The sequence below is a fragment of the Pieris napi genome, chromosome 17 (genome assembly GCF_905475465.1).
Source record: "Pieris napi chromosome 17, ilPieNapi1.2, whole genome shotgun sequence".
In the NCBI taxonomy this organism is placed as follows: domain Eukaryota; kingdom Metazoa; phylum Arthropoda; class Insecta; order Lepidoptera; family Pieridae; genus Pieris; species Pieris napi.
In genome coordinates, this window is record NC_062250.1 from 6,883,119 (window position 1) to 6,900,193 (window position 17,075).

The 17,075-nt window shown below is 31.7% G+C and overlaps 2 protein-coding genes and 1 long non-coding RNA gene across 4 annotated transcripts; 1 reads left to right on the forward strand and 2 right to left on the reverse strand.

Moving 5' to 3' along the window:
• Positions 1–733: 733 nt before the first annotated feature.
• LOC125057978 lies at positions 734–1,802 on the forward strand. Its single transcript, XM_047661962.1, has one exon. The coding sequence runs from the start codon at positions 919–921 to the stop codon at positions 1,627–1,629; it is 711 nt and encodes a 236-aa protein (XP_047517918.1). The 5' UTR covers positions 734–918; the 3' UTR covers positions 1,630–1,802.
• Positions 1,803–1,840: 38 nt separating this feature from the next.
• On the reverse strand, positions 1,841–8,680 carry LOC125057974 (cationic trypsin-3-like). Of its 2 annotated transcripts, XM_047661957.1 has the most exons (8): positions 8,538–8,680; positions 5,708–5,896; positions 5,228–5,390; positions 4,702–4,864; positions 3,575–3,757; positions 3,053–3,227; positions 2,216–2,362; positions 1,841–2,173 (listed from the first exon to the last, which is right to left on the reverse strand). In XM_047661957.1, exons 2-7 carry the CDS (start codon positions 5,886–5,888, stop codon positions 2,244–2,246), a joined length of 984 nt encoding a protein of 327 aa, XP_047517913.1. In that variant the 5' UTR covers positions 5,889–5,896; positions 8,538–8,680; the 3' UTR covers positions 1,841–2,173; positions 2,216–2,243. The 2 variants fall into 2 exon arrangements, with proteins under 2 accessions (XP_047517913.1, XP_047517912.1); XM_047661956.1 differs by having other exon boundaries at positions 1,841–2,362; positions 8,538–8,679.
• A 5,381-nt stretch (positions 8,681–14,061) lies between these two features.
• LOC125057982 lies at positions 14,062–15,478 on the reverse strand. Its single transcript, XR_007118295.1, has 2 exons — positions 15,054–15,478; positions 14,062–14,890 (listed from the first exon to the last, which is right to left on the reverse strand). It is a non-coding gene; the product is annotated as an uncharacterized LOC125057982 (long non-coding RNA).
• Positions 15,479–17,075: the final 1,597 nt, after the last annotated feature.

Here is a 17,075-nt window from a genome sequence, read left to right on the forward strand (position 1 = left end):
ATTTTAGAAGAACCACAGAATCTTATTGTATATTCCCAATTTTTGGGTAAAATTATTACATATTATTACTTTAAATATGAACCATTAATCATTAGCTTAAGTGTTAAATTTTACGGCCAAAATTAATATAATGTATCCTCAATCTATGATTATAACCAATCTTGGACTGATTCATATCTAAAGACCGATCTCTAATCTGCATGCCAATAAACATTTCTGCTATCCGATTGTTTATTTGACAAAAGATTGACAGCAATCTTTTGCGTGATCCTTCCCTCTCGACCGCATTTCGTTCAATGCAATATGTTGTGTTCAAGTATACCAAAAGTTTGCTGTTTTTGGAACGAAATAAAATAAGTAGACGATGTAGTACGATGCGCTGCGAGAAAGTTTTCTTTCCTAAACATTTTTTATCTGTAATATTTCTGAAGTTATACTAATTCTTTTGGCGCGTTAGGGGAAAATAATGAGAGTAATTTTTTTAATATACGCGCGTACGCCGTCACAAAAAAGCGACACCCTGAAGTTAGCTATAGTCAACATTTTAGTTTTTTCTATGGTTAGTGTCGTTTTTTCTACAAACGTAGAATAAAATTTTCTGAAAAGATTTTTATATTGTTACGCCAAAGAAGTATAACTTCTAACGCGTGTACATAAACTTACACATACGTTTTTTTTTCTTATACTAAAGCTTACGGGTAAATATATTTTTAAGACTGGTCACTCAGGTTACTATTGATTTTTTATTTGTAGGAATGTATTAATTTGTTTGTTGCGCAATATTGAAAACAACCAAGTTCTTAAGACAAGCACAACATCCTAAATAGTAAATAGTAAATTCTTGCCTTGGACAAACCAAATTCTATTGCAAAATTATTATTTCAATTATTTAAGGAATTTGAAACCCACTTAAAGGATATGAATACGTTTATGGACAAAATCAAATCAATTTTTGGATTAAGACCAGAACCGCCTAGAAACGATTTTAGAAACCCTATTTGGGGCTCAGACGATGATGATGAAGACGAAATATATTCGAGGCAGCAATTGGACATATACCAAGACCCTCTTCAATTACAACAAGAATTTGCCAAACATATGCAAGAAATGTTTAAAAGTTTCGGCAGTGTGTTTGGTGACATGAAGTCATTTTTCGATGACGATCCTTTAAAAAACTTTCAGGCTGTACCAGATCTACATTCATTCGATTCCCAATCACAGACAGAGGATGCCGATAGCAATCGTATAAGAGATTTCTATTTGAAACCTGGCTATCATCATAGACATCATCCAAAGGAGGATATAGATTTAGATGGAAAAATATCCTCAAATGATATCTCAGACTTATTTAAAAAGAAACCAGAGAGCCATATAGTACCTGCAACTCCTTTTAATGGAAATATGGTGCCAGGTAGGTCATTTTGTCAAACAATTATAACAACAAGTGTTAAAAAGCCTGATGGCACAATAGAAACTAAAAGGATTGTTAAAAATGGCAATGAAGTAGTGGAAGAGACCATAACCTCGACAGAACCGACATCAAAAGGTCCTTACCCTGGATTTAATCCAATAGACACAACAAATATCATGTTTTCACAACTCTCATCATTACTGAAAAATTTTTACTAAAGTTATAGCTTACATACAAGGTCATATATTAGAAGTAGAAGTTATCTTAAAAATTATGTTAACATACCATCCTTGTAACATATAGGTACTGTCTTTAGTATTTATACTTTACATCTTAATGTTTGTTGATTTGTAGTCTGACTTACCAAAAATAAACCTCTATCTGAAAAATGTTTCTTTTTTTCATTAAGAAGATTTAAAAGTAAAACCCTTTTTTGTTGAATAAATTGCAGCTTTTATTACTAAAATTAAATTAATAAATTATTGTCATTCTTAGTTAAATAAATATTGGTTTTGCAAAAATAATTAGGTTTTTCAGGAACCTTCATTAAAACATAAAAGTCATTCTTTAAATAATCATTTGTAATACAATTGTCAGTACTTCCTTATGAAGTTTGTTGGTCAATACATAATGATTCAAGCATTCACTTGAAACATAGCATATTATTAAAAATAACTAATACAAAATTTAAAGGGAGCCTAGGATATGCTTGGTGTTTTTTATTTGTGTGGTGTTCCTTTTTTAACTAGTTCCTACTATAATTGTTTTCTAATTACAATTGCCAAAAATAAATATATATTTTTTCTTCTATCTTATGGGACCGACTGTTAATTTATTGGCAGTAGCAGGCATCTCTTGTATTGCTTTTGATCCAACTCAAGTATCTGTTTACTCTTGAATATACACCAGGACGGCCTGGTCGAGCACATCCTTCCCCCCAGGAGACAACACCTAGAAAAAAAGCTAGAATTATTTTCATTTTAGTGCCTATGTGCAGCTTTGACCATGTGGCCACAATGATTATTGGTTAAGCAAAAAGTTTTTGAAGTTATACTTCTTTAGGCGCGTTATGAAAAATTGATGAGAGTGAAATTTTACGATGCGCGCGCACTGTGACACAAAATTATCAGTATGAAGTTGCCCACTAACGAATTCTTTTTTAACCAGCTGGGCGCCTAGCGTGCGCGAGCGAGATGGGAATAAGACAATCTACGAGTAAAAAGAAATAGAATATGCGTGAATTTAGCAGCTATGCCAAGAATTTTGAATGACAATAATTAAACAAATAAAGGAGTTTTAATTATTTTTTCAAAGAAATTTAGCAATGCTTTTTCACAAAGACTTGTGTTGTTACTTAGTTAAAACTTAAAAGGTTATGAAACATACCTAGTTATTAAATTAAATGAATAAAATAATAATTATTAATATTAATTAATAATTGAATAATATATTAAATATTATTAAATTATTAACGTCAAATATTTATTATTAATTATTTAATATTTAAAAAAAATAAAGCAAGCCAAAGAAGTATAACTTCTTACGCGCGTACATAAGTACACGCACCCTTTTTTATGCTCTACAAAATGTTTAAAGATACATTATAGAAATTTATAAAATAATATTATAACTTATACTGACCAACAACTTCATAAGCTTCAGTAGTAGTATTGCGTACGTGTAGTGGACCGCCAGAATCACCCTGACAGGCATCGCGGCCTCCCTCATCATATCCGGCACAAATCATGTTTTCTGTGATTCGGCTTCCATAAGTGGTTTCACGGCATTCAGAGTTTGATAATATTGGAACATGGACCTGGTAATTAAAGATAATCTATACAAATATCATTTTTTGATTGACTTGTTCTTCAGATCCTGAACAGATTGCGTTGTATTCGTGATTATTTCATAAAACAAAACATCACAGTTACATGGTAAACAAAATATATTGGCAAGGGTTCAAATATTTCAAATAATTAATGTTTGTGATCTATAGAAGTATATAAACAGAGATTTATTGGGTGTATTATTTGTTTCAGCCTCTCTCTAAAATCCAATACCTACTACTTTCTATCAATGTCTAGTGCCTCAGTTACGTAGTTAACGTCTGAAATATTAAAAAACTTAGGTCATTAGTACTTTGTACTTAGATTGTAACTTTACCTCTTGTAAGGTACTAGAAACTGATCCGCCCTCTTCCGTAGTGCCCCATCCAGAAACCATGGCTGTTTCGTTACTAAATGACAGGTTTGCTGGTGGCAGACAAACAGGGCGGACACCAACGTCGCTAACATCAGATTCATCTTCTCCTAAACCAGCACGCTTTACGGCGCTGCTGAGATCAATCTGAAAAAATAATATGTCGATTATTGGACCCTGCTGAAGCACATATAACGATACGTGTGCGTTGGTATAGACATTTTAGGATTTTTTATGTAAGGCCCTTTCTCCACTGCTCCGGTCCGGCGTCGGATACCGGAATGAGTCATGAGAAAAATATCGGAAGGCCGGATTGCGCTTCTCCACTATATCCGATCCGACAATAATCGATACTTGTAATACACTTGTTAAATACTTGTTGATATATCATGCAACACCTATTTTAACTAAAACCCATATACTTAATTTTATTAATAAAACGTTCTAAATTCTGAATATTTTATTGCCCTGGAGAGTTTATTACTTTTTTTATATTGTCTGTCTTAAAATATTATAATCTACTTAATAAATAGTTCACTAATACTATGGTATAAAAATATAAATAAATAGCAACATAATTTGGTTTGGTCCAGGTTATCCAGATGCTTTCAAATTAAACAAACTATAAATAAACCTGTGAATAATAATTTATAACCTCTTGGATACTTGGATATACTTGGACCGATAAAACACCGCGTTCTGATCTAGCAAGTTATCGGATCGTTAAAAACCGGATGCCGGAGCAGTTGAGAAGTACGTAAGTACTGTCGTGAGTTTCTAAATCGGATCGGTAATTAACGTTTGCCGGACCGGAGCAGTGGAGAAACGGCCTTATATTACAATAAAATCAAAGAATATGCGGTTGTAGGAAAGCGAGGGAAAAATAAAGGTTTGACAAATAACTTGACCTAATTCACCGCCTAATTTCGTAACGCCTTCTGTCTTAGGCTTAGATGTCTAGGATTCGATACTTTAGGGTTCAATATTTTTTACTTTAATTTAACGACAAGTTTCTCTTACTTAATTAATTCAAAAAAGTGTTTAGATTAGAATTAGAATAGATTTATATTTCAGTTACTTTATTTACTTACTCTCTTATCCAGTTTTAGTAAAGCAATATCATTATCGTATGTGCTTGGGTTGTATCTAAGATGTCTGATGATACTGGCCACTTTTCTTTCAACAGTCTTGGTTTCATTGACCGTGCTTCTGTCATGTTCTAGTAATCGAACTGTGATCTTCTCCTTGCGGAATCTATAGTATTGATAGGAAATATTTTAGAATGGAATTTTATTTATAATTTTTCTGCGCATATATTACACAGATTTATAGGCCTGATTTTATAATTTTTCTTGTTATATACGGGTACGCTGTATTTGTTACCTCACTTTTACTTAATATGTAGGTACCTAATTGTTAATGTTTATCATGTTGTCTTGGTTTCGTAAAGCGTTATTAACGAAAACATTTAGTTTAAAGCATTCCATTATATTATATAATCTAACTAATCTCTAATTGTATAATTTTAACTAGGCCCAGTTTACTACGAGATTTAGCAGAGACATATGTATCAAGGGTATTGTGTCGATCTATTATATTTTTTTAAATAATACTTACCCAGAAGTACAATGGGCAGCTGTAGCTATGTACAAATCATTTATGACGGAGCCTCCACAATAGAATCTTCCACCATAGAAAAGGGCTGCCATCCATGGCAACTCTAGTTTTTTGGTTTCGGACCCACCAACGATGCGCCTTCTTGTACGTGCAATTCCGCATTCTGTATACATAGAACACATTGTAGGCGTAGGCGTACACTATTAGAGCCAGTAATGTTAATGAGAAACATATTATTAGATCATATTATTTCCTGATTTAAAAAAGGCCTGCCACATTAAAGTAAATATGAAACCAAAAATATTAAAAGTTTAAAGGAGTTTATGCCCTCAACAGTAGTGTTGTGTACGGACTCCGCAACTTCATATTTTATATCTTTCTATTAATCTTAATCTCTGTATTAATTGTTCTTATTCCCTCCACATATTTATTATACTATACATGAATAGAACTCATTGTCTGTAAATTTAATACACTTACGGCAAGGTGGGCAGTCCTCGGGTGGATCGTTTGCCGGTATTACTATGGTCGGTAGAGTGGATGTTGTTCCGATCCAGTTATTTATCCAATCTATCAGACCTTTTTCCTTTGGATCTTCAGGCATCTCAAGAGTGTGAGCGCTAGCGCCGATCACGCATATCATCAATAACATGAACTGCATTGTTATCTCTGAAAAAGGCAATTCTTTGTTCTAACCTATGAACGAGCAGTGGTTCTTTTAAGGGTTTTTTAATGTTTTATATTGCATATACCGCCTTGTATGGTTCCCCGGTTAACTTTGAAATTATAGGAGAAAATATTAATGATCTAAGGTTATAATGCCAGAAAAAATATTGGAGTATCGACGATGTAAAGATACTTCCCGTTTTTTTGGGGCTTTGTTACCAGATAACATTAATATATTAAATACATCAAAGGTTTATTATCATCGAACAAAATTTGCCTTCCATAAAAAATTAGGGGATGCCCAGTATTAGCAAAATTAATTCATTATTTGGAATACTCGTAAATTGTAAGATCAGCTTACTGAAGAGTTAGGTATAATTTGTAGTCGAAATTAAAACTGTTGTTATGGCACTTTAGGCAGAAAATTTATATCCCGTACTCCAGAAGAGGATTACAGGACTTGACTCGCTTTCTTTTAATAGGAAAGAACTTGTAAAGAAAAAGTTATAAATAGAGGCAAAATATTAGAAATCGATGTTATACTCGTAGATAGAATGCCTAGCCAAGAATTGATTAGATGCTTCAATCTAGTAAATACGCACACCGGTTTGCACAAGTGCCTCGATTCTCTTAAATTAACTTCTACAGGATTAATATCGAGTCAATGAAAATTGAACAGAATTTTATCGAAATAAAGTTCATATTTGCTAACTAGGTAACTAGCAACTCTTGAAGACGCTATGAGCCTTATCACCTTATTCACAAAGACCAATTTTCTCATATCTTTAGAAACTGAAATGCTATCGTTGCTATTTACGAGAATCAGACCCTGATGACTTGCCTATATACCGCTACATCCATTCATCTTAACATTAAAAGTTACATGCGAATTTTATCGTCCGCAAAATTGACCTCAAAACTTAAATTGACCGCATACTTCTTTTATTAAGAATTATTACATTTAACGAGGTCTTAAAAACATTTTATTTTCTTCTCTGAATACTCTTAAAATTTATGATGCATAGGTAACCTATAAAATTGGTGAACAATTTAAAGAAATTTTAACGTAATTTATTACTTTTAGGGTCTATTTCACAATGTATGGATAAAGTACCAAATAGGTATGCAACACATAAATTATTTGTAACATAAATTGTGCTATTTGACATTCATCGGACTCATAGCTTATGATGGACTTTATGTAACGAATAGCGCTATCTGACAGTCGTGAAACGCAACAATAGTGTTTATCCTACAAATAAGTAATAAATAGCTAATTTGGAACTTATGTAGACTTATCCGTACATTGTGAAACAGACCCCTAGAAATATTGCTGTAGGTGCTACAGATAAATCCCTGACAGGATTAAATATACTTCCATTAAATTGTCTTTACAATGACTGCTGTATAGCGCTCAAATCATTGAGTTATCTAAATAATGTAGTAAATTCGTGTTTATATCCGTTGTTAACTACTTTCTAGTCTCAAAAAAATAATAATTGTATAATATAATTTATTATAAAGGTCCTACTTAAACAAGTTTTGAGAAAATACAAAATTGACCAAGATTCAGGTCCTATAACGGACTTTTGTATATATTTGACCTTGATTGCGCATTGGCATGATAAATTAGCGTTATTATGTCCATATTACAATGAATTAATGGTATACCATCATACTGATTACGGATAATTCAAAATTAATTCTTGAAACCCTTACGGATTGTACTGTTAGGTCTATCAAAACCGGCATTTTATATCGAAATGATGACCGAGTTTTCATGATACGTTAATAGGTAAGGTTTAGGTTTAAATAATACAGCGCTTTCCTGGATTTTTAACATACATAGCGGTCACCATTCCTCAGGTCAATTCATGACTGGGGGGGAGCTATGGATAATGGGGGACATACAATTTCTTAGAAAAGATCCATAAGGACGCAAAAATTTGTCTGACCTATATAATATAGCCTGCCTTGTGTTGAAATTCGTAGATGACGTTTGCTCATGCAAAAACTACAAAGCGTGGGTGTTTGAACTTTATTTTAAAACGTGTTAAATATTCTTTTCTATTGATTTTGATTTACGGGTTCCTGAGAAGGAAATTATATTCTTGTACAAAAGACGTTGCGGTATTCGTATTTGTTTATTATAAATTGAATACATTTCTTGGCTCGATCTTACTCTTGAAATGTGACTGAAATTATAATGTTATGTCCCTTTTATTATGCCACAAGCATGCTCCCGATAGCTAGAAAGCTTCTAGTTTTCCTGTTTTTCAAACATTAGAAATCTAACGTTAGAAAGCAAATAGATACTTATATGAGAAATTATAGTGAACTAAGGTTATTCTACCTTATTAACAAAATAACTATTACGAACAGAAAATCGTCTAAAATAGTGAAAAATTAGGCATTTGCACTTTTGGGAAACGTATTTAAACTACTTCTACAACTTTTACGTTTTTTTTTGCGTAACGCCAAAAATGTTACCATTGCGGCTCTATGTTATATTGTGGAATCTATACAACAATATAATATATCTGATTTAGCCGTTTAAGCATAAAAAAGTTACAAATTATATAATATACGAATTTAATTTAGTTTAGCTAAATCCTAATTTTAGAAATAGAATACCAAAAATTACCTTAATCTTCCAAGCACGAACAACACTTAATTAATAAAATTACGTACGCCAAGTCGCAGTAAAGGAAGACGAGTGACAACTCGCAAATACGCGAAGCTCGTTAAGGAAAGAGAGAGAGCTATCACTTTCACTCCGCTCCACATAATCCTGGAGGCTTAATGCATCAGAAACCAGCGATTGCGCAGTTATAAGGGCCTAGAATCGCTGTAACAAATACCACGATAGTTACAAGGTAATTTCAGTAGAATCATTATCGGTTATTACCATTTTTTCCTTTATGTGGGAGATTGTTCGATGATCTTTATGCGTGAATCATTTTATCAAAATAACATTAATAGACGACATACGGGAGATTTTTTTTATCTTGATTTAAACAAAATATAGCCTCCATATTATATTTGGGCGAAGCATTTTTATTTTAACATAGTGCCGGTCAGTAATTATTTTACTATATTAAATTGCAATACAGAAATCTAAGGCTGTTTATTATTTAAATAAATAATAAATATGCCTTAAAAGAAAGTAAAGTTACTTAAAATAATTCAAACCTATGTTAGTCATACTCATGAATTTAAAATATACATCTTCAAACACGTCACACATAATAATTTATTTATTTATTTAATAACGCCTAAAAGAAACTCTTAGCTAATTGGCTTCAATTAAAAGGCAAGGCGCATTTATTCTTTAAGTATATTAAATTGGATTCAATTTATGAGCCGTTAAGCATTTAAATTAAGCAATTAACTTTTAAATTAATCAAATTTATAAAAACAGAACAGTTATCGTTTTTTTGTTTGATTTAATACAGAAACATTTAAATGTTGGTTGTCTGTCGATACTCTGTACGTTGAAGAAACATAAAAAATATTACAAGTATTAATCTTGACATGCATATGATAATGACGCTAAATTAATTTTTGATTTGCTATTTAAATCTCTGTTTTACTTAAAAAAGTTCATTTATGTGAGTTTAAAGCAACACAGATTAGCGTTAGAATAAGCTTAACAAATAGAACTAAAATAATAATTTCAAATTAGTTAATTGGTTTTAGTTATAAACCAATTTTTTTGGAAAGTAGAAGAAAAAACATCATTATGACAAAGTGGTTAACTTTAGTAAGCGTCGAATATTTCTATATATATCTCAGTTTGGCAAATAACCTGGGGCGAATAAGATTTTTCATCTAATAAAATTATACGCGTTTAATATTTTGTCAAACTCATGAGAAAAAGAACAGTAGAAAATATTCTATACTATTGGAATAATGTACCTACAGATAACGCAAAACCAGGAGTGATAGCTTGTTTCAATAATAATTGTTTCCTCCTTCCTCGTACGGCAATAAATGTTTATTTCTTGACCTCTTATTTCTCTAAATTGGACATCAAACATGAAAATTAAGTGTTCGGTTTTTACGATGATAAGTTCTTAATATTTCAGTAAACAGTTAACTTCAAGTCATCTGCGGCTTGTTAGTGATGGAATATTTTATTATTATGGAGTCCCGTTTACCTTTAGTGGGGCACGCTGCAACATAGTATATTTTTTCATGAGTTTTTTATACATATGAAGAAGAAGAAAAGAGAGCAGCGTTGGCCTTGTGGCTTCAGCGAGCGACTCTGATCCCTGAGGTCGTAGGTTCGATCCCCGGTTGTCCACCAATGGACTTTCTATGTGCGCATTTAACATTCCCTCGAACGGTGACGGAAAACATCGTGAGGAATGACATGTCTTAGACCCAAAAAATCGACAGCGTGTGTCAGGCACAGGAGGCTGATCACCTACTTGCCTATTAGATTGAAAAATGATAATGAAACAGATTCAGAAATCTGAGGCCCAGACCTAAAGAGGTTGTAGCGCAACTGATTTATTTTTTATATGAATAAGAAAAATATTTTTAACAGCACCATTGTCCGTCGATTCCACTTACAGCACCTCTCTCTCCTCTCAATTATAAAACATTGATTTAATTACCAGATATGAATTATGATGTTATTTCTGGCGAAATAAGTGTGTCTGTTTGCATTTAGATTTTAGATCATTTGCTAAGCAGGGCTTTAAAAACGCTGCAAACAATCATACTAAAATAAAGAAATTTGTTTATAGCGACAATTCTCAAAAAATATATAAAATTCTCGTGTCACAATGTTCGTTCCCATACTCCTCCGAAACGGCTCGACCGATTCTTATGATTTTTTTATGCATATTCAATAAGTCTAAGAATCGGCTACCTTCTATATTTCAAACCCCAAGTGATCCACCCCAAAATTTTTTTTTACTGTCTATAAAAAAAAATGTTTTTATTTATACAAAAATACATAGAACCCTAAATTTTCATCTACCCTCTACGATCAACCCCTATTTTGTTAGATAATAACTTATAACTAGAACTCTGAGGTTTATATAGAGAAAAATCACAGGAAATCCTAAAAAGTTTTCATTCCGGAAAACCGAACAGTCTCTGGGGTAGCAATATGTTCTATGTACTAAAAACGAAGTTCGCGGGGCAGCTAGTAGAAAATAAAATATTGTTGACGTAACAAAAAATATTCTTTAAAACTTCAGGTTTTTTTATCTTAACTGAGGTAGACACACAATTTTAAAAAATGTGGAAGTGATCCTGTTTTTGACCTTATACAATTGTACACAAAATACTGTCTGTTATGTTTGTGTAGGTAAATAAGGCTTTAGCAAGGCCACACAAGGTAACATAGTAAAACAAACCTTGACATGAAATCATGATCATACTGAAAATGTTTACTGCATTCAGATACAAGGCAGATCTTCCCATGGCCCACTAATTAGACCACGGTCAATATGTATAAACACCCTGATCTTGTTTTCAATGGAAATCATGAAATGCTCTATTTAATACCTTCGTGATGACTTTTATTATAACAACAACAATAAGTCTACATTTCTGCTTTTCCATATGTATCTAAATATTCAATGAAAAACCAATAAATTAACTATTTACTCATGAAAACGTCTTTATGCATCTAGTAGTCTGTGGTGAGGATCATTTTCTAAATCACAAAATAATATATTTATGAGCAATTTATAGTCATTTAATTAATTACAATATCAGAATCAGTAATTAATCTGAGTATCTTAAGTATCTCAGTAATTTATCTGAGAATCTCATTCAAAGTTTGACGACTATTGCGGTAACAATATTTAAGATTTACATGAAATAAGGATTCTTAGTAAATGACGACATAATTACTAGAATCAGTAGTTTGTAAGAGAGTGTCAATCCCGTTCAATTAAGTCATTGCAAATAAAATATGTATAATTGGTTTTAGAGTTTCCCTGCTGAGCCTATAGCGTGACCGCTATTAGCAATTTACTATCTTGTAAATAGTGATGAGATATTGATTAGTAGTATGAATGAATTTCATGTGGTAATATCAAAATAAACTTGTGTCGATCTTTGACGTTCACCTACACTCTATGATCCATGGTTGAATGAATGTCAACTAACTTTCTGAATCCTGTCATTCAGGCACGTGCTAGTTATATACGTTATTAGAACTTGATTAATTTTTATTTCGAAAAAGCATGTTTTTTTTATTTGAAAAACAACTTACGTATATCATAAACCTGCTATTAAAACGTAAAATGTGTCTACCCCATATGATACTGCTGGACTACGAATCAAAACTGAAAAAGTATTTAAAAAATCTTAGTCTCCATTTCTTCGAAGTACAGATTGTGAAATGATTTCTTACTACAATTTCATCAACATCAAACCTCTCGTTTATCAAATAAACCACGATATAAATGGCGTCATTTGGGCATAAATTCTCTAATTAATTATGAGGAAAAACTTGTAAGATCTTCCAAGATTTTCCACGGTGTTTTATGCGTTACATTAAACATTTCTATTTCTTACTTCATAGTTAGGGTAAAGTAAAGTTAAGGGGTAGGTAAAAAGCTAAAATGAAAATAAAATCTCATACAGATGACAAACTGTCATGTCTGTGACAGTTCAAATTATACCTATAAAAAGTCGATCACAAAGACCTTTTTTTAGGAACATTCACTCCGAAATCGTCACTTTGCAACAATGAGTTATGATTTTTATTTATTGATTTCGATACAAACGATCACTTCTAGTTGAGTGCTGTCAGAGTACGGTACAATTTTTAGTTTTTAACCAATGCAATAGTTTTTGAAATAAGAATACAAATATGCAGCTTGTGTGTTAACAAGGTGGTATTGTAGATGTACATTCCCTAGATTACCCCCTTATTCATAAAAGTCTTGTTACACTCATGTTTATTTCGCTCATATTCTGTTTAAGCTGTAATAAAACGACCTGACAGACCAGTACTTTTTCATAATAGTGTAATGGCTTTTTTTAATGGATAATTTAAGAGACCATTTGTATTAGCAATATAGTGTATTTACCCTAATTCGATGATACTGTTCGTAAAACAGATAATAAGGAATGGACAGACGCAGTTGCATAGAGGTTGCATTGTTATCTTCATACGGGTGTCGCCTTGGCACACTTGTCATCATGCCGAACTGTAGCTCTTTCCATACACACCCACTCAACAAGGCCATATCAAAATTTAACTATCGAAACCTTTATTCAAAGATTAACTTTGACCTTAACAGTAACATTGAAAAGATTTCACTACTAACACTTAAATCTTTTCAATGTTAATAATGTTTGAGAAGTTGATAAGAACAAACTCGTATTTTATTTTTAGTGATACTAGAGAGATAAAAGAAGTTGAGTCGTATTGAAATAACCAATACGACCTAAAACTCTTAGGGTGAGATCTATAGTCCGCACTTGGACTTTACTCTGACTTAACTATCGAGCTAAGACACAGTCGGTATTTATAGAGCAAACTGCGAATCCCTCCCTAGTGTTGGCTTAGCTTAATCTCAAGTCCACGAAATCGACGACTTACCAAAAACTTTGACTATAAGCCTAACAAAAATAATGGCCTAAAATTTGCTCTACCATCATATCTTTTACTGGACTTTTTATTTTTGTCGGTTTTTAATGAACGGTGTTGCCATTTGGTATCAGAGTTCCATAGACTTTGGGAAAAATAGAATTTGAATTCAAAGAAATTTTAAATGATCTTGATAAATACCTATGAAATGCATGAAATAAAATAATTATACATTATTATGGTATCTATTGTTGTTTATTTACATTATTTATATAAGTGTTCAACCCCATTTTTGAGAGATCTTATAAATAACTGGTGTGATATCGTATCTGTCACCTGGCAGCCCTGGCATATTATAGTGACAACGAAATTCAAACTATAACCTAACCGATGACTCTCGCTTCACATCTGTTATTTTCGTTTCCCTAAATCTTCTACCATTTATTACCTGACTACCCTAAAAAATTTGAGATAGGAGTGGAACATATAAAATTAAAAAATCTGTTAGAAATAGAATTTCTTCAACAAAAATATAAATTAGTATTAGAAATATGTATTACACTCAAAAAAAGAATCAGAAAATAAATGTTTAAAATGAAACAAGTTTTGTTTTGATATTCTTTATTACCGAACAAATTACCTAGTTAAATTGTGCAATCACAGATTGCCGGAATGCTAGACCTGTAGGAGATCTTTCATTGTTTCTGTGTTACTCAACTTCTGCTGTCAGCAAGATCACCATCATCATAAGCATAGGGGATGCTTATGACTCTATATACCTATATTATGCAATACAGCACAAGCTATAATTATATATAACTAGTATATTTTGTCAATTTTGACTGTAGTCCTAGCTGTAAACATGGAAATTTCCTTTTCTACACTCCGAAAACCCTTTCAACAATATGCCTAGTTCTTATTTGAGAATAATTATAATTATTGTCAGCTCTTGTCGTTGGATATAAAAGTGTTGTTAACATGAAGTTAAGTGCCGGATAACCGCTGTCACCTACTAAAACTCCTTCTAGTTCACCATTTAGCAGCCTTGCATACGCCTGGCAGTTTCTAAATATCCTGCTGTCGTGTGAACTGCCAGGCCACCTGGTCACTATATCAAATATTTCCATATCAGGCCCTATTATTGCTTGCACATTTACAGAAAATTACCCTTTTTTATTTCTGTATGCTTCAGAGTGAGCGATACCTTTGGGTCTATTAATTTTTATATGGGTGCAGTCAATAGCTCTGATTATACTGTTTAGGTCATGGTGAGTATTAGATCTTATTAATTCTTCAAACTTCCTTTTGGCTGTGTTCATATTTCTTGGAAAATTTACAAATCTAGGAAGTAATTTACTCAACTCTGCAGAGACTTTATTTATAATTAAACAGACTGTAGATTGGCTTATTCTGTTCAGATCACCACACACCATCTGTAATGTCAATGAATTATTATTAGTTACATATATGTTATGTTTCTGAAAGTCAGAAGACAAATGTCTTCAACATATAATGTATTTAAAATCATTTGAGAATACATAGGTACCTATAATATTCAAATCGAAAAACCATACATATTTATGAATACAATATTACCTGAAAACATCCAGTTGCATTTTTATGCCTTAATGCAAAAAGTATTTGCAATTGCGGTAGGTTTGGCGATCCTCTGTTGTTATAAGGTTGCAAGTTTGTAATGATCAGTGGCAGGATCACATTTAATACCGTGTGTTTCAAAATACGGTTCCTTCTTTTGAATTCATTCTCACCGTACAGGATGGAAGGATTTTGGTTGTATTCGTTCCGAACATATACAACACTTTAGGCAAAATTTTCAATTGTTGATATTTGATACAAGTGCTCTGTTGCTGTTGTCAAAACAATGCGATCCGTTCTACGTAACAAAATTATTGTCATCTTTAAATAATTAATACATTTTCTAAAGGTTACTCGTAAATTTCTAGTTATTGCAATAATAAAATAAATGAATACATAAATAACAATAAATTGAAGATATATGTGTACCGTTTTAGATGTTTAAATATTTGTTATTGTTTACTTTTTTAAAGGATAATAAACAAAGTATTGCATGAACTGAAACATCAATTTGTATTTTGACATTTGCTGTCTTAGCTTGGGCTTAGCTTAATCTCACCGTTAAAATGTCTATAAATACGAAATCATAGTTTAACCTTAGTGTACACTAGGCAAAGTTTTTCGTAAGGTAAGTCTGAGCAAAGTCCAAGTGCGGACTATAGATCTCACCCTTAAATAAAAGCGTAAAGAAACTTTTAAAAGACCTGAGCCACCTGGCAAGCTGAGTATCTATGGGCTAAATTCATATTAATTTTAAGCAAAAATTGCTAAACTAAATCAAAATATACAAATCTTTTGAAATAAGAAGGAATTCTTTTGAATAGCTGAAGATATAAAGGAATTTAAAGGGACAAGCAAACTATACAATAAAACTACTTACTAATCTAGTAGTAGTAATTTTTTGATTGATTGAAACGTATCAATAGTTTATTTATTTAATACTCTATGCGGAACATTCCAACAAATCCCCACTGCCGCTTGTTTCTTTTTAACAACATAAAGTTCAAATTAATTTTTGTTGTAAACTATATGAATCTATGGATTATTGTATTATATACATCTTTCTTTATTCTAATCTGTTGCATCATGACAAATAGGGCGTCGGGTTTTTATCGTATAATATCAATACAATTTTCATAATAAGCAAATAAATTACTAAGGAAGAAAGATGGCGCCAGTGAGTGTCTCTACGCGTTTTATATAACATTAGCAGTTGCAATTCAATTAATCTGATAAATATATTAAATTATTACTTAGAAACGTGTTTTACATATAAGTTACCATTTCTCTTACTTATTTGTGCAAAGAGTTTTAGAGGCAATTGATACGAAATAGCATAAAAACTTAATCATGCCTTACAAATTAGTTTATGCTTCAAATACCCATTGAATTACAATTTAAAAAGAATATTTTACAATACATAATACTTACTAGTAGATTGTCACTATTTTTTAAATTGTCTCGTATTTTATCAATTTTAAGTGGAGCGAAGGATTCGTCACTCGAATTTAAAGCAACTGGAGTAGAATTATTATAAATTCGAATTTTAAATACCAATTTTCATATAATGAAAAGAGACGTTAGAAACCTTGTTTAAACTTGATCCGGAATTGGATCAATTATTGACAGCCAGTAATGTTGTCATGCTATATTCGCTATCATCCATATTCTAAATCTAAATTACTTTTAATCAATATCGATTAAAAAATATTTATCTACTCCTACTTTACAGGGAACCAACTAATTCGATTTAAATCGAAGGGGAAGAGAGGTTATTGTACTTATGATTTTTTCCAACGCACAAATATACAGTATTTACAATATTCTTAATCGACATAATAATAATAATAATTGAAAAATGATAAATAAAAAATTAAAATAATGACATTATTATTTTTTACAAATTAAAAGCACTACTTCGTAATGATATATTGCCGTACGAAAACGTATTAGATGGGTACCTACTGTTATGCCTTAGGTATGACACATTTAGTATACATTTTTTTTCTCGGCAACACCCTT